Genomic DNA, 18268 nt, shown 5'->3' on the forward strand with positions numbered 1-18268 from the left:
GGGGGCCGGGACAAGACCGGCGGCCTTCGTGCATGCGCCATCACCGCCGCCACCGCCCGGCTCCGCGGCAGCCGGGCCGGAAGTGACGCGCGGGCGCGAGAGCGGAAGCGGCGGCGCAGGCTCGGGCGGGTCCCCGGTGCGCGCAGCGGGCTCGGCTCCCTCCGGCCTCGGCGCGCTGAGAGCCGTTCCCCATCCCCGGCACCGACATGATCCTGCTCGAGGTGAACAACCGCATCATCGAGGAGACCCTCACGCTGAAGTTCGAGGGCGCGGCCGCCGGGTAGGGCCGGGCGCCGGGCCGGTGAATGGGGCCGGGGCGGGGCGGAGGAGGAAGCCTTCCGGCCTGGCGAGGCCTGAGGGAGGGGAGCGGGGCAGGGAGCGCGGGCCGTGTGAGAGGCCTGGGCGGGCGGGGTGGTACCGAGGCTTGGCCCTGGGCGTGAGGCATGGCAGGGCTAGGTGGGGAGAAGGGCGGCGTGGGATAGGGTGGTGCCGGGGGCAGTGACAGGGCGGGATGGGGCCGGGAAGGGAGGAAAGGGGCTGCGGCACGGGGTGGAGGGGGGCCGAGCTGGTGGAGCTGTAAGGCTAGGGTGAATGAATGGGAGGCTGCGTGAGGCAGGGCTTGATGGGGTGCTGAGGGCTGGGACTGCGTGAGGGCGATGGAGCTTGTGGTGCTGAGGCGGGCTGGGGTGGGCCGTTGGGCTGGAAGGTTGGCAGCCTTCATCAGAGCAGGTCCAGAGTGGTGTTAGGGCTCGTGTGGAATGAAGGAACAGGGAGGTGACTTGTGGCACAGCAGCAGCTTCAATCAACCTATTTCTTTGGGGGTGGGGAGCAGATTCCTGTCAGCATCTTCTGCTGTCCCCACCTGGGACCCGTGTGTTCTGTCTAGTAGTGTAGGGCTGGTGAGCCTTTTGGCCTTGGGGAGGCTGTAGGGCAGCTGATTTGCACCTGCATCTTCGGCTGGGACAGTGCAGCCCCTGGGGAGCCACTGAGCGTTACTGACAGAGATGCACTAGAGCCATGAAGGCCCTTGTCTGAGCGCAGTCCAGCTTGGGAGAGTCACCTCATGTGAATGCCCATATCTGCAACCATGCACTTGCTGCATCTGAGTAGTGCTGTGCACCTTTGTGTGTGGACAGAGTCTAGAGAAGCAAAGCACAGCACTATTGTCTGTGGGGTGGAGCCTGTCCTGGCTCTGTAAGCAGCACAGCCTAAGCTGCTCTGGGAAGGGACTCCCCAGTGAGGCCTTTTTGTTTGTCACCTTTTCCACAAGTGGCTTTTGAAGTGTTCTGCCTTTTGTGTGCAGACCTTAGAGAAAGGCCATTTCCTCCATTTTCTCCTCTTGGTTGACTTCTTGCTCTTTTATTTCATACAATAACCTCCTAGGCTGTGTTGCCTTGTGGGAGCACCAAGCTGCTCTCTGCTGTCAGCCTCTTTATTCTTCTTGAATGTGATCGTTTAGTGCAACAAGTATCCCCGAAGCACTGGCACCACACTGGGAGGAGAGAGCTCTTGGGCGCTGCAGCTGCACCCATTAGAAAAAACTTAACTATATGGAGGTTAATAGTGTGTGTCAAAAACACTCATTCATCACAAGCTCGTATGGAGGCATTCTGCTGGTGGGAGCCTGTGTGCGTGTCCTTGCATCAGTACAAGAGCAGCAGCAGTAAGTGGAGGCTGCAGCCACCAGGAGATTGAATGCACCTCAAAGCCCTGACTCAGTGCAGCTTGAGCTGAGGTTGCTAGCTCACTTCCAATCCATGGAGTTTCCATTTTGCTGTACAGCAAAGCTTTTAACTGTCTCAGCGTGCTTGCCTGGCATACCAATCCTTCCTGGATCAATTCCTCTTGCTGTGAGCATGGCCAATGACATTCTGCTTCTGCCTCTTGTTCTACAGGCTGTCCTTTCTTTTGTTTGGATAGAGGACCAGCTAGGTGCTCTTTCTGGACAAGTGTTGTCCCCTCAGTATGTTGCTGGAGAGGAGGAAGTAGTTCACTTCTGCATTTTCTTCTGTGCATGTGCTGTCCAGGCAAGAACCCAACACAGATGAAGGTCAGAGATGAAACTAAGAAAAATGGAAATCCACTTCTCTGAACAAGTCTTTTTGGGTAGAGGTGCTATATTATGCCATGTTTATTCATGAGAAATTTCTTTTCCATCCAGTTAGGGTTCTGGGGTCGTCCTGTGCACTGAGCGTGGAGGCAGGAGGGGGTTTGCTGTATTTCACTGTCTTTGCATTTGACTGTCCACCCAAGGTGCGTCCTGGGGATGGACTCATGGTGGTCAGGGCAAGGACACACCATAAGGCATTCCGTGATTCAGAGGAGAAAGTCTGGACGCTGAGAGCTGGCCCTGAGTTATCTGCTCTGAAACTTGAATTGGGCAGATGTGATGCACAATTTATCTAGACTTGCTCCATGATGTGAGCAGCAGCACTTTCGTCTCCTTCTGTGACTGTGCCATGGATTCAGCAGCTCCCTGCAGAGCTTCCCCAGGCCTTCAGGTGGGAGTGCTTCACATGTCCCCATAGTGTGTAGAGCTGGGTCACCCTTAGAAGTCAGAGCCATTTCCAAATGTAATGTTTGTGCTCAGAGCCCGTGGAAATCTCATCATCTTGGACAGCCACCACTAGACATCAAGGGAGTTTGGTAATGGATTTCTTAAGACTGTAATTTCTTGTTTTAAATCAACTTCCTTAAGCCAACCACATTTTTAAATAATGTCCAAAAGCTACCGGAACCTGCTGAAATACCTCTAGTAAAGAATTTACTGCTGAGAGCTTAGACTGTCAAAGTGCTGACGTGGGGGAATACCTGGTCAGAACCTGAGAGCAGATGTGTTAGAGTCAGGCAGCTCGTTACTTGAGTTGGGCTTCTGCAGGTGTCAAAAGAATAAGCTCTTCTGTAAGTTTTTGACTAATTCTCTTTGACTTGACTAATTGCCTGGAAGCTGGAAGAAACAGACCTGGGCTGGAAGCTCAGGTGTTGGGAGGTGAGCTCTGCCAGTTGGAAGACTTTGTTTCTCTTATTTGTCTCCTTTTGCTAACTGCACAGATAGAAAAAATAATAACCTATTTTAAATGTAAAATATTTCTGTCTCCTGTGTTCAGTTCTTTCTAAAGCACAATGGAGAACTGCCTTCCAAAACAGACTTGCCCTCCGGTGTTGGTCTGCTCTGATGTAACTGATTCCAGCAAAAGTGTGGCAGAGGGCTTGTATTCCTGGTTATGGTTTTTCAGCCATACATAGCTTGCCCTAAGCTGCCAGCAAATTCATCATCTGTTTCAAATTGTTACTTTCTATTTACCTGCTGTGCAAAGGAAAAATTTGCATAAGTGGAGAGCAGTGTGACTTTTCCCTTGGTTGGAGTTGGAGGGAAAAATATCTCATTAAATGTTAGGTTTCTGTAAAGCTTTTAATAGGTACAAATTTGCAGGGTTTCGTGAGTGCTGGCTGAATGGGAAAACAGCTGAAGCTTCAACTTCTCTGCTGTAAACCAGTTCCTGTGGACTGGTTGGAGAGTTTGGCTGAAACTGCACCCGCATGCTCTGCGGTATTTCCCATCTGTGGTCATCTTTGGTGCTCGCCTGCTCTGGAGCAGAGTGCTATGGCCCTGCTGGGTGAAGGTGGGTGACATGACCTTTGTGCTGGTGATGTGGCCTGTGAGCAAGTTCCTTGTGGGGAAGCTGGGGAGAGTACAGAGGATGGAGGAGCTCAGACAGCCCAGCATCTGCAGAAAGCCAACCCTCAGCCTGGAGCAGGTGAGGAGCGCTCAGGTGATGCTGCTGGCAGAGTTTGCACTCTGGGGTTGGGTGCAGGATCATCAGTACCTCCTGCAGCTGCTGCACTTAGTGCAAGAGAAGAGCAGCTATCAGCAGAGCCTGCGGACTGGCTGCTGTGCTGGCAGTGGGAGCTGTGGGATGCTGCCCTATCTGCTGGACATCTTGTCACCAGCAGTGGCAAGTCCCCAGCACAACCCCCCAGACCCCAGCAGGTCCCAGCGCTGCTCCCAGCAATGCTGTGGGTGGGCACATGTGGGGACTGCCATTATCTCACAGCAGAGCACTTCTCAAGTTTGTAGCAGGCGTGCTGCGGAGCTCTTTGATTTCATGCATGCTTGCAGCTCACGCGAAGTAGCTTTTGTAAGTTGAGTGAGGCCCAGGGGGGGAGGAACTGCCTGGATAATTTTAGACATTGCTCATAATTTTTTTTATTGGGGTGACCTTTCTGTAGCGAGAGCCTGCAGTCTGTCACTGAATCTGGCTCACTCTCTTCCAACAGTGCATCAACTGAGTGATCTGCAGGTTCTGCTCAGAGCTGGAAGCTTGAAGCTTTGAAATATCCCCTACTCCTTTCATTTTTTTTCTCCTCCTCGGGAGCAAGATATTAGAGTATCTGCATGCCTGCAGCTTTTAAAATAATTGCCATCTTCCTTTATTGGGTACAAACCTTAATTGCGATGTGGGAGCTACTTTAGTCATCTATCGATGCGGTTGCTGGCCAAGCTCGCATTTGCATGCAGGTCTGTTTAATGCAGAAGATGAGGGCTCTGTATAATTACACAGCCTTCATTCTTCTGTTCTTAAATTTGTTGTAACATATGGCTGAGAGCCTCTGTGGCCTGAGAACAAGGCAGGGAAGTTTGGAAGTTGTCCGAATCAAAATTGAGGAACTGCTGTCAGGGGAAAAAGAAGATTTGCTGTTGCTCTTAAGTGCTTGTTGGCATCTCTCCACGGGTGCTGTGGCTCTTCTTGGATCCACTGCTGGGGTGAAAAAATGAATCTGATTTGGAGCTGGCTTTGTATTAGATGGACTTGGTGCAGGAGCCATTTAGAGATGAATAAGGAGAATGCAGGCAAGAAGGAATAAAAACCCATCAAGGCCTCTTATTGTTATAAGCAGGGAGCAGCTGGGATTTGGTGTGGATTTGACTTCAAACCTGATAAGTGTTATCAGAAAATGGGCAGCTGCCTGCGCTTGGAGCAGCTGCCATTTTAGCTGCAGAGCTCAGGCACGGTGTTGCAGAAAGGTCTGGGTTTGGTGTGTAGCAGAGAGAGGAGCCATCTTCAGCTGTTCCTGGTGGGAGAGTGGGTGTTACTGGTCATGGAGGGAGGCTGCAGTTTGGGTGGTGCAGGTTCAAGGAGCTCCCAGCAGGGTAATAGGGCGCAAGAACCCCTCTGCTGCACTGGGGTGACGGTTCAGGCTCCTTCTCTGTCTGGGTATTTCTTAATAGAGGTGAAGGAGGTGACTTTTTTCCCTCTTGCAGAAACATTTTAAATAGTGAGAATAGTTTTGGTGAGCCGGAGAAATAAATGGAAGCATGTAAAACTTTTGGGTCCCTCTGGGCTGGCTGGGGCTGGGGAGAGGTGTGCCCCACGAGGCAGGAGCATCCTGCAGCACACAGGGTCGGTGTGGCTGTGAGGAGCTCTGCATGTGGCTCACGTGAGCGCTTCCTCCGTGAGGCTGCATGCCGGCAAGCTGGTGAATATTCAGGGCCCCGAAGTTCTGTTCAGTTACCTGCTTCTCCTTTAGACTTCACCATCCTCAAGTATGAGGACTGAGCCACTTGGGAAATCCATGCACAAATAAGTTCTGAGAAATTCATGCTTGCGCAATGGCACATGCAGGAGTCACGTCATGGCTGCTGTAAGCTTTTGTGTGCAGAACAAAGGCTCTTGCACACAGCTGTTAACCAACTTTGGGTCTGTGATGCTACAGCTCCCTAAATAACATGGCAAGTTATCCTTCTCTTGTCTCCTGAGTTACTGTCGCTGTTGCTCACTGTCTGTAATTGTTTCCGTGAGTTCCTCAGGGTGAGGTGCTGTATTTGGAGGGACTGCTGAGAGCCAGCTGTCAGCTCTGCGTGCATGTGGAATTGGGTTTGAGTGATGGAACTAAGCTTTTAGGGTGCATCCTCTTTAATATTCCTAGCTCTTATGTGCCTGACTGTGCTATCTTTAAAGCTTCCTACATAGGTTTCTTTTTTTATAAGATGTATATTGCCATCCAAGCCGATTCCTAAATCTGAGTGTGGTGCTCTAAAAGAAGAACATGTCTGCATCGGCTGACCATATGATATCGGTGGGATTTTCTTCCACCTCTGCTTTCATCAGTCCTCAGTGAGCTTAGATGCAACCTGGGGAAATGCTCCCCTTTTCAAAACCAAGTGTTAAACGTGCCATGGGGGAGGCTCCAAACTTCCATCTCCAGCCAACAGGGAAGAAGGGAGGATAAGAGTGAGAGAAGTCCCAGGTAACTGATGTGGCTCCAACTAAAGGACCTGCCCTGGGTGCACTCACACGGCTGCTTTCAAGTGCGTGTTTTTTTCTTCAGTGATGCAGCACAAAAAAAACAGAGACTTTCCTGTCTCCCAGCAAAAAGGGCTGTTGCTTTTCACAGCTGTAACAACTCTCAAAAAGCAGCAACACCTCATCGTTTCCACTTACAATCTCTGGTTGGTGGCTAGCACCTCCATTTCTACCCAAATAAGGTTGGAGTTGGTCTCTGGGTTAGGGTAGATGCAAACTCAAGGCTAACTTGACCTGGGGAGCGCTCTCAGTTGGTTCAGGTAGGTGTGAATGAAGGCTGAGATTTCTCTGGGTTGTAAAACAGATCCAGCATCATTAGCCTGTACTCTGTACTGGCTGCTTTTGAAACATAAGGAGGTGTAGGCTGTGAAATAAAGCAGTTGATTGGCGTTTTGACCCTGTTCTTATTTTCCACCCTGGCTCTCCGTGCTTTGCATTGGTCCCTCTTGGAGGATGGCCTATTAATAAGTCCTCTTGGAGCTGCTGAAGCACTTACGTAGTGCCGTTCTCAACAAATGCACCTTTCGGATGCAATTTGATTGTTCACAGGATCCAGCTCTTCAAGAGGTTGTAGACTAGGGCACTTAAACTATAAGATTTTATAACATCTTCATACCTAAAACATGAGAGGCTGTATGCCTTAGGCTTGCAGGATGTTCTTGCTGCTGATCCTGAGGCAATCGTGAGTGTGCGGTCAAATCCAGATCTAGGATTTTTCCTGCAGTGGTCATTGGGGTGTTTAGGGATAGGGTGTCAAGATGAAACGTGTGTCAAGAAAGTTTCATTCTGCTGACGGTTGATAGCCCCACACTTGGAGGTGGGTCTGCTCTAAAAGTAGTTTGTGTCAAACCATTGGTAGAGCTGCCCTTGGTGGTGAAGGGGGCACGTAAGGAGGAATTGCTCAGCCACTATGTCCGTTTCATCGCCTGGTGTCAGTGGGACTTGCATCTTAGCAGTTGTATGTGGAGAGCAGGCTTATTAAAACCAGCTCCTTAGTGATGAGTAGCTTTCTCAGACATTTTTAACTCTAAATCTGCAGTATGTGGTCTCAAATTCTATCAATAAACTACAAATAACAGCAGTCTCTGCCAGCTTCCAGGACTGTTTTATTTCATTTCTAGTAAGACTGATTCTTTTAGGAATGAGCAGTAGCCCAAGCTGTCAAAGGTTATCTGCTGCTTGAACAGCAGGGTCCAGAGGAGTTTTCAGGTAAAACTGCTTGTGAGAAATGAAATGAATAGTTTTTCCTTCACAACTTGGGGACTGCTGTTTGACTTCTCATTTACCTCTCTTGTTCTCTTTGCTTTTTAGAAATAAACCAGAGGCAGTAGAAGTAACATTTGCAGGTAAGCTCCATAATGCTCCTGACTTGAAAAAACAGGGGAGCTAACTCAGAAGGCCTACCCGTGGTTATGTCTGGTGCACTCCAATTCAGCCAGCACAGTTGGGTGGGGGCAGGGGAGAGCTGCACATGGACAGGCTGTGTAAACACCACACGCTTTCCCAAAGCTGATGGTTTGTGTTCTGCAGAGGCAAAGTCTCCTGTAGGCTGCCACGCTGTTTTCTCTGTCCCTTTACATTCCTTGGGACTTAGCACACAGCAGTGAGTTCAGCGGTCAGAATAGGCCGTGCCCACTTTGCTTTGTGTGAGTGCTGGATAGCTGTTTTACTTTGCCTGTTCCCCAGTCCTGCACTTGGTGCTGTTTGCTATTAGGTCTTTAGCACTGTGTGATTAAGATTATTAGAAGGCTGGATTGGGGTGAGAGGCAGGATGAATTCATAGCCTGAAGTTTGCTCTCTAGAATGGGAAGTGTCAAGAAAATACAAGCATTCATTCAGTAGCTGATGTCTTGCTTCTGTTATCAAGGATCTACGTAAGCTGTAGAGCTCCGTGGGGAAGTGGAGGTAGCTGGAGGGCTGACTTTCTCTGCCTCCTGCCCTGGCTGCCTGTTCTGCAGTGAAGTGAAAGCTGTCTCAGCAGGCACTGCCTGAGCTGCTTTTGCTCTGCTGATGGAGGTTTTTTCCTCCTCTAGGCTGCACTCTGGCCTGGTGGGCATGTCAGTCACTTTGTGTGCTGAGCATCCAGAAGGCTCCCATCTCTGTGTATTTGTGTCCTTGTGCATTGGACACGAGCAGACTTGAAAGGGATGCTAAATGACACTAGACTAGATCTTCCCATGATGGACAGGTGTCATAACTGTTTCAGCTCTTTGAATGATAACAGGGTTCCCTATGTGACACCACTTAAGTACAGCTTTGTCATGCATCTGTAAGGGCTGGGGCAGAGGGAATCGTGTCACTATGCAATTCCTAGAACACCATTGTTTCCTCAGAAATAGGAACTGATCCCCCTCATGTTCCTCACGTTTGTCTCACTTGCTTTGTAGACTTTGATGGAGTTCTTTACCATATTTCAAATCCCAATGGAGATAAGACAAAAGTGATGGTCAGTATTTCTCTGAAATTCTACAAAGAACTTCAAGAACATGGTGCTGACGAGGTGAGTGAGCATCTCTGGGCATCTGGGGCTTTGAGACTACAAATGCTTTATCAGAAGAGGCCATGCCCTTGTGATGTTCAGATTTAATGTATAGAGAAGTGTCTATAATCCTGTCTCATGTTGAAATTTCTGTGCTGACCAGGAGTCTCGCTTTGCTGGAGCGCAAGGACAGAGTGTGTTCCCACTCTGTTGTGAAGAAGTAGTCATCTTTTATGAACTGGTAGCCTGAAAGGCCAAAACATCACTAATTCTGAAAGTACCTTCAAAACGAGTATGAGGTCTGGCAAAAATAGTTTCATTGGCTGATGCTCTGAGCGCAATGGCAACAGAAAGCACCAGATCAACTCTGGAGTCCCACAGCGGTGCTCTTCTGACTCTAACCACACTTAAGACAAGTTATAGGCTCCAGCTGTGTGTACAGACCTTGTTCTACAGACTGTCTGGTTCCCCTTTTGCTGCTGCTGTGTGAAGTTAGCAGGTTCAGTTCCTGTTGAATGAGCCCCGGCTGCAGAGGGCCATTTATGGTAGAAAGAAGGCGCCTCTCTGAGCTGTGGTTGGGTCGCAAGGCAGGAAGTGTGACTCAGTTCCCGAGTTAGTTTTCAAATCTCTTAATGCTAGTAAGTGGGGTTCACCCTGCAGGTTTTTGCCTTGGAGGAAAACGAAGAAACTGCTCTACGAGTTTATTGAGAATCTGGCAAGAAGCAGGGGATTTGAACACAACGTGAATTCCTGCAAGTTGCTACAAGACCTACTGAAGTTAGAATAAATGTGACTCAGCATCTTGCTTTCTAGGACCAACATTGCCTCCTGTACTACAGGGCTGTGGGAGCAGCTCCACTGCAGTTGCTGCTGCTGGGAAGCAGAAGAGCCAAGCAGCACAAGTGCTGGAGCCTTCCCAGCACATTTAGTGAGGATCAGTACAGTGGATGATCACAGGAGAAGTGCCGTGGTGGGGGAGGGACTGATGTTCACTGCATTGTAGCAGGGTAGCAGCCTTACACCAATAGTCACTGTGGTGGCTGAGCAGTGGTGTGTGTTGCTTTTCAACTCTGGCTGCTGTGCTGAGAATGAGGGCAGCTGACAGCCAGCTTGTCAGGCTCTGAGAGGAAGACGGGATCTTTGCAGGACTGCCTTGGAAGTGCTGACTAAATAGAAATAACATTTTTAAACCGCTGTTTAAGAAACTGAGTCTCTGTGCTTCCGTAGAGAAGATGGAGCTTGTTTCTGCACTTCCTCCACTCGGTCTTTGGTGAAACCCCGCTGTGAGAAGCCAAAGTGGGGTTCCTGCTAAGAGAGAGCATCTCCCTGGGCCAGGCAGGCTTTCTGCTGGGGAGGTTTTGGCATGCAGAGTGCCTGTGCGTTCTCTTTGCGTGGTGGAGGGTGTCATTCCAGGAGGGCCAGTTCTGCCATAGTGTTCTGTGTGAAATACCTCCTGTTCCCAGCCCCCTCATTGACACAGTGCTACAGCTCAATTGAAAATTGCCATTGATGTAAAATTCAGCAGTAATTATGCTTAAAGAAACGTTTTTGCTGTGCTGTGGGCGTCTGTTTCTGGGAGGAATCCAAGTTGCCTGGCAGTCTCCTCTCCATCCCCATCTGTCCCAAGGAATAGGCTGAGGCTGGGCAGGCAATTGCTTGGCCAGGCCCTGCCCTGCCCCAGTACTGAATGTGCACAGAGAAGGACGGGGCCTGCTTTGTGGTGCCTCTCCCACCCTGAACCCCTGGGAGCTGCCTTTGGGATGGGAAGGAGGTTTGTAGCCCCTGAGCTGCTGTGTCAAACTGCTGATGGTTCTCCTTGGAAGATAGAAGGCATACAGAAGAGATTTTCTTGCCAGTGCAAGTTCAAGACCGGCATGAGCTTGAGGAAGTTCTACTTTTGACTCCTGTCCTGAAGCATGCTCCTTGTCAGTGGAGATCAGAGAGTAGGAGAAAACAGTACTACTAAAAGCTGATTACTTAATATTTGTCCAAGTTCAGTTAGAGTAGGGGAAGCAGATGCATGTAGTTTGATGTTTTTACATGGAGACTCAGCATCGCCTAGACAGTGCAGGAGGAAACAGCTCTGATAGCTTATGTTTACAATGTCTGGTTTTTTTCTTTTTTTTTTTTTCCTAGGTGTTGAAGAAAGTCTATGGAAATTACTTGGTAAATCCTGAATCAGGTAAACCTGCTGTAACACTTACAGTGCATATAAATGCAATTCTAAAATGGCTTAAGTAAACTCCAGAATGCTCAGATGAGGGCTACATGTCAAGAGCTTAATGTTTTGGGCTTTCTGTACAGTGAGTGGTAATAAAAAATGGTGTCTTACATACATCAGGGCTGAAGCTCCTTGCAGTATAAGCAGTAACTCTCAATGCAGCCATCTTCCAGAAAGCCTCTATTGCTCACAATTGGGGTCTTTGTTCTTCTCAAAGGCATTTTGTGATACACAGGAAAACCATGGTTACCTGTGACAGCATCTCTTCCTACTCACTGTGAAAACTTAGGAGCAGCGCAGCCAGCATGTGTGTCTCGGAGCTAGAGAAAGAGCCCTGGGAACGTTTCCATGGTCACACGTTGAGTTCAGGCACAGCTTCTGGCAGTGGTAGTTGTTGAAAGCAGTCACCCCTGAGGTTTTGGAAGGCCTTAAGGCAAAGGTGGGACTGTAGCAGTGATGTTTGGATTGTAGGTGTCTCTTTCCAGAAAACATGTCTGTAGTTGTATTAAGACCCTGCATAGATGATTAAGGTTGGTGTGTGTTCCTCACCAGGTTACAATGTCTCTTTGCTTTACGACCTGGAGAACCTTCCCGCAGACAAAGATGCTATTGTGCACCAAGCCGGCATGTTGAAGCGCAACTGCTTTGCTTCGGTCTTTGAGAAGTATTTCAAATTCCAGGAAGAGGGCAAAGAAGGAGAGAAAAGAGCTGTCATCCACTACAGAGATGATGAGACGATGTAAGTGTTCGAGTGGCACAGGATTGAAGTCTGACAGCTGTTTCTATGCTCTCTGCTTCTACTTAGAGCTGTAGGATGCAGTTGAAAGTCGGGAAATCCTATTGCTCAGTGCTTTGGCATGGTAATAAGGGCCTGTCCTAGGCTCTAAGGCGTACCCAGCGATGGTAATTGCTCATCCCTCAGGCTGCAGAGGTGTTATACAAGAGTCTCTTGTTGGCAGTAGCACTTGTGGCTGCATGCAGGAAAGGAATTAGCCACTCCCATCAAAAGTGTTTTGCTCCCTCTAAACACTGTCTCGAGGAAGGGGGTGAGCGTTTCAGCATCTATCTGAGCTTGTCACGCAGCTGCTTCCTCATCCAGTTGCAATTCTGGCAGTTGTATTCACAACTGAGTTCTCCTTTCTTGCCCACCTGCAGGTATGTTGAGGCAAAGAAGGACCGCGTCACGGTTGTGTTCAGCACGGTATTTAAGGATGATGATGACGTGGTGATCGGGAAGGTGTTCATGCAGGTATGGAAACTGGGGAAAAACATCCCATCCTCCTTTCACTTCTCGCTTGGATCAGCAGTGCTGAACAAGCACATGTAAGACAGAAAGAATCTCACAGGCGATTTAATGCATGTAAATGCTCTGCAGGGCTCCGCTCTGCCCTGGGATGGAAGACTGTGCTAATAGGCACGGGAGTGTGACTACTAATCCAGGCTCTTGCATTGTCCTCTTAATTATTGATGTCTTGCTGACGTACACAATCAAACAAGTTATGTACTGCAGATGAAAAACACCACATGGATACTTCCTTATCCACACTAAGGCCCTGTCACACAACTGGCTGTCGTGCAGGGATCACCAAGCAGCAAAGGAGAGGAGCATGGCAGGGAGGCTGTAGAAGGAGTAGAGAGGATGGGGCAATGTTGTGCTACGCCTGAGAAGGTGCTATGGGTTTGTTTCTGCTGATTCTCAACAGCTGCAAAAATACTTGGATCAGGAGCAGCTCAGTGTAACTGTTTTCATGTGCAGCAATGGCATCTTGGATTTGAGCTTTGAAAAGCTATGACTTTGCTTAGTTTATGTACTTGAATCAGCCGTCATAATGCCAAATACTTCTGGATTCAGCTGCCCTTTGCAACTGCCACTTAGCTGGGAAGCATTCAGAGGGCCGTAGTAAACACTTTGCACTTCTGTTAGCAATGGGGTCCAGCCTGCAGAGATTGAGGCATTTGCTGACACCTGGGGCTGGCTCTCAGCTGATTTGTGTGTTCGTCCATGTTGCCTGTCTAGCTCACCTTCTGTCTGCTGTTGGGCTTGTGGACAGCATGCTGCTGGCCCAGTTTGCTGGATACCAGTTTACCTACGTTTGGAGTTCATTCTAACAGGATCTGTTGTAGTGGCAGTGTATTACCTCACAGCTTTGCTCTTTGTGCGTTGTAACTAAATCCAGAGCATCTGCTCTGGCTTTTCCTCACCAGCATATCCCACAGTCTGAAATTCAGCTTTATAAATCCAGGAGGGAGGCGTGAGGTGAATAGAACAGGGTTTGTGAGGCTCCAGGGGAGATGGCAAAGCTTCAAGGGAGCAGCTGTCCCAGAATCTGCGTGTCCCAAGTTCCTGGTTTTTTACAACAGCAAACCTTATTCCTGCCTGGCCACAAGAGTTTCCACTCTGAGTCACACTGACTCCTTTCCTCCAGCTATTTCTGTTGCGTAATGCAGTGGCAGCTGCATATCTGTTCCCTCATGGAGAAAATCTGGCCATTAACTAACCAGCAAAGCCATTTGAACCATTTCACCCTCTGGTATAAACAGGCGGAAGTGCAAGCTAAGCATTTCATGAAGGAAACCCCAGTGAAAAACTTGGCTTTCCAACAGGAGAGCTCCAGCCCTTCCTGGGGTGTGCAGTGCTGTCCTGAGAAGGGAGGAGAGGCCAAGGACAGCTGGCAGTGCACAGTCTGGGCAGGTCAGAGGGGTGTTTGTTCTGCCTTGGGGCAGGGAAATGGAGTCCGGACTTTCCGAGCCCTGTTTGGAGATGCTCTTGAAACTCACTGCACGTGAGATGAGTGTTGTGCTGCTGTCAGAGAGGCTCCCTGGTGAGAAATGGTTTTCTTTGCATCCAAGTGTTGTTTCAGGGCTGTTTTAGAGAAGAGCTAGGAGAAGCAGGTTTCACGCACAAGATTCAAACCCTTTACATGCCTTTTAATGCCTGGGTAAAGATACGTGGTGGGAGATGCTTTTCTTAAATGGCTGAGCCTTTAAAACTCGCACATTTGAGACTCTGCAGCCCTTTCTGAATTTTTCCCCTCCTTTGGAATGATGGCTGCTGCCCACTTTCACTGGAAGTATTTGGAATAGGAGCTGTGCTGTATCATATCTGCTTGCTCAGCCTGAGGTGTCCTGTCCGTGAAACGCTCCTATGTCCCGTGACAATAAATGTGATGCTGAAATCTGCACAAACTGAGGGGCTTGTACTAGGGACACACAGACCTGGGAGAGCCATGCATTTTGGTTTGATTTTGCTGGAGGAAAAAATGATTGTTTTCCAGAGGCTTGGCCTGTTTAGATTGGCCCATAGAGGGAAGGCTGGGAAACCTCCTGCTTAGATGCTCTGTGGAACTGGAAAATATTATTTGCTTTTTTATTGTGCTGCCTGATGTGCCGCAGTGGGGCTCACCTTATTTTTGTTTTGTTCAGGAGTTCAAGGAGGGTCGCCGGGCCAGTCACACAGCCCCACAGGTGCTCTTCAGCCACAGGGAGCCACCCTTGGAGCTGAAAGATACAGATGCAGCCATCGGCGACAATATCGGCTACATCACCTTTGGTAAGCAGGCAGCTCTGCGGTGGAGGGATGCTCAGGGTGGGGAGAGGTTCTTGCTGCTGCATGAAAACCTAGTTCACCTTCCCTGAGTGTTCATGCTGGTTATTGGGCCTAAAGGGACTCTGGTGTTCTGTCGTCGTGTGTCCTCTTCTCTCCCCAACAGTCAGCGTCTCTGTGGCATCAAGTCACCTCAGCTCTGCTCTGGGCAGTGAGGGAGTTGACAGTAAGCCATATGATGTTGGCCTATAAATTGAGTTCAGCATGTGGGAGTAAGAGACATTTGGCTTTGTTGTGGAAACTGGAGGCTCCTTTCTCGTGGGCACATAACCTGTAACTGCAGATGCCTGGGCTGCAAGATGTGCTTCTCCAGTGCTGCCTCTCTGTTCTATGCCTAACACTCCTATCTCTCATGAAATACCTTCACCTGCCTGCAAAGGTGCTGCTTTCGCCAGCAGTCATTTCCTCCTGCGCAGCAGTGCTGATGACTGACCTGAGGAGTCCAAACCCTGCCCCTGTTCAAAGGGAGAGATCTCTTTACAGAGAAACTGGGACCATGGTTGAATGTGCTGTTAGGGTCTCCCAGGCCAGCATGCCTGCAGGTGGGAGCTCAGAGACAAAGCACAGACACTGCAGAGGAAAGCAAAGCTAGCACTGCTCTCCTCCCACGCTGGGAACGGTGCCTTGGGTTCAGGCACTTAATCAGTCACGGCAGAGCTGCCTAATGGCAGTTCTTGGACTGCCAGTAAGACTTCTTCCTTGTCTAGAGGCAGTTTCTCTGTTATCTGATCTGACAGTCCCAGGTGAGATCATCACTGAGACAAAAGGTCTTTCAGCCCTTGGATCTGGGACACTTAGCACAGCACAAGCACTGAATCCATGCAGTGCAGTTTCCTAAGGTGTCGTCATCTCTGGGCACTTGGCCTTGCCTGTGTCCTCCAGCTGTGTCCAGGCTGCTTCGAGAAACTTGAGTGTGTAACAGTGGGTGGGAAAGTGCTGCTAAGCCTTCTGTTTAAAATCATCAGTGCTGCTTAATCCTGATACGTGTCTCAGTAATGAGCACAGTAAACAGGCATTCAGAGCAGCGTGCCCTACAGCCTGCAGCACCGGAGGACCCTGAAGAGCTTCAGGAAGCAGTAACAGTTTGTGTGGCCCTTTTCCTTTCAGTGCTGTTCCCCCGTCACACCAATGCTGCTGCCAGAGACAACACCATAAATCTGATCCACACATTCCGAGACTACCTGCACTATCACATCAAGTGCTCGAAGGTACCAAGGGGATGTGGCTGGGGAAAATGGGAGGCTTGGCTCATCTCATCTGGGGGGACTAAAAGGAATAAGCATGGAGTAGGAGTACCCTCACTTCCCCCACCCTGAGAACTGACTGCTGCACAATACTGCCCTCCACAATCGTGCTAGGCTGGCAAATGGTGCGTCATCGCCTTCTTCCTGTTCCTTGGTACAGGCAGTGCCTGTTCACCTCCCATCCTAGCAGCAAAGTAGGATTTTTTTTTTTCCCCCTTTTCAATCTGTGGTTTTCTTTCTGGGAATAAAAACAAGCATAGTTACTCAGAAACCTGCCTTTGACCAGAGCTCAGGCAGCAGTTTTCACCGTTGGCTCCCCAGCTTCCCTCATACTGCATGCCAGGGAGGCTGAGTACACACTGTAGCTCTGCAGAGCTAGTCGCTTTCCTGACAAGGAACAGAAATGTAGCCCTGTGCCCTCCAGCAGCAGCTGGCCCTGGGGCAGGTCTCCCATCATCTCCAGCTCCTGTGGAACTTAGCCATGAGCAGTGCCTGGCTGGCAGGAGTGACAGCCCTTACCCAGATCACCAGCTTATCTCTGCTGCTGTGCTCACGGTCCAAAGCCAGCCATAAGCAGCCCAAAGCTGTGGTTAGCTGAAAGATTTGCCTGAAGTCTTAGCTGTGAACACAGGATCCTGAAGTGTCCCTGTTTTGTTCATGCAGGCCTATATTCACACACGTATGAGGGCAAAAACATCAGATTTCCTCAAGGTGCTGAACCGTGCCCGTCCAGACGCAGAGAAAAAAGAAATGAAAACAATCACGTGAGTAGCAAAGCAAGGCCTTATTAATCAGGTTTCCCTGTCTGCCACAAGCTCACTTCTTCACAGCTCATTCTCTGCTCCTAGGCTTGGGATACTATGGGATGGCTGTATTGGGACCTGATGCCCAGTACTTGCAGGGCATCTTCCTGCTGTGAGCGTGGCATGGCTCTCCCCACTGGGGCTTACTGTACTGTCAGACTGCTGCCCAGCCCACCAGGGAGAGTGGCCAGGTCCTTCCCAAAGGCTTGCAGCCATTGGGAGCATGTTCTTTCTGCCTGGTGTGTCTGCAGCTCCCCAGAACCTGTGGCCACTAGCTCACTCAGGCTGTGAGCGTTCCTGGGAACTGGCTCCCTTTGGCAAATAAAGCAGCCCAAAGCAATGCACGCCAATGACAGTGGTTGTGTAGCATGTTCCCCTCATGATCCTGGCCTCTTGATCCCAGAACTCCTTTGCATCCTTTTTGTGTGCATCCTGGTATTTCCTCTTTGCTTTCTGCTCTGGGGCATTGGGGTTGTGCCCTTTGTGAAAGCCAGCCCCTCCCCATAGCAGTGTGGTCCAGTTGCTTGGTCTTGCTGCAAGCAATGCCTGTGAGCCCTGAACCAGCAGTACCAGTGTGTCTTTGAGAGCTCAAAGCAAGCACGTGCCCACAAAAGTCACCCTGAGGCAGCCCAGAAAAGCCAGAGGCAACCTGAAGCAGCTCTGAAGTCCGCACTGACCTCTCTCTGCATCTTTACAGGGGGAAGACATTCACAACCCGTTAACGCCAGGGTCACTGAGGCTGCCGTGGAGGATGAAGGTTGGGGCACTTGCTACCTGATAATCGTAGCTTTTAATGTTGCACCTCTGTGGGCTCATAAGGAATTCAAGCAATCGGGGTCTGTTTGTATGACAGTTTGGGAAGTAATCTGCAGAAACGAGCTGTGCTTGCGAGGACTCGATCGTTCCAAGAAACAAACCTTAATTCCAGTTTGATTGACTTAATTTCTTTTCTTTTTTTTTTTTTTTAATTTTTTTTTTTTCCTTTTCAAGCTGTTTTGCTTTGCAATATGTTACCGGAAATAAGTTGCAGTATTTCTTATGAGAATAATGCAATATTAACTTGTTTTCTTCTGAATATTTGAGTTCAAAACTCCTGTATCTGAAGAAATACTGTTGGGGTTCATTAATAAAGGAGATCTTTCTATCTTAAGGAGCTGTAAGTTTTTGGTTTGTCAATACATGTGGCCTTGCCAAGGAAAGGGCACGTGGAGAGACAAGTGCAGGGGGGTGTTGAAGTTGGCCAGGGTATGGGGACAATTACTGTGGCTTGGAGCTCATTACATTCTTCTCAGTCTGGGGCTGAAGTGTGGGTGCAGTACCCAGGACTAGTAAAAATCCTCTTGTGTTAGTGAGCCAGGGGAGAAGGAGCAGCTCTCTTAGGAAGAGGAGACTGGAGTCAGCTTGGTTCCCTCACAGCAGAGCCAGGCTGAGAAGCAGTGTTGTGGTGTCCTGACCCCCACTTACTGCCTCTTGTATGCAGTGTCCCTTGTCTCTTAATGGGCTGTGACAGCCCTCCTACCCTCAGCCAGCAATCCATACATTTCCCTCATGGCCTTCTGCCTTGCTCAGGTAATCTCCATGTCTCCCCTGCCAAGAATGGCTAGTGTGCAGG

The 18268-nt window shown here is 49.5% G+C and overlaps 1 protein-coding gene across 1 annotated transcript; it reads left to right on the forward strand.

The window, feature by feature from the left end:
* Window positions 1–206: 206 nt before the first annotated feature.
* On the forward strand, window positions 207–17378 carry ARPC2 (actin related protein 2/3 complex subunit 2; the record flags this gene model as incomplete). The annotated part of the gene is made up of 10 exons (XM_079539030.1): window positions 207–280; window positions 7617–7651; window positions 8693–8805; window positions 10921–10966; window positions 11558–11744; window positions 12161–12254; window positions 14429–14555; window positions 15717–15817; window positions 16517–16617; window positions 17354–17378. The coding sequence occupies 10 exons, from the start codon at window positions 207–209 to the stop codon at window positions 17376–17378; spliced, it is 903 nt and encodes a 300-aa protein (XP_079395156.1).
* Between the last annotated feature and the right edge of the window lie 890 nt (window positions 17379–18268).

The sequence above is a fragment of the Tetrao urogallus genome (assembly GCF_951394365.1).
Source record: "Tetrao urogallus genome assembly, chromosome: 8".
NCBI lineage: Eukaryota > Metazoa > Chordata > Aves > Galliformes > Phasianidae > Tetrao > Tetrao urogallus.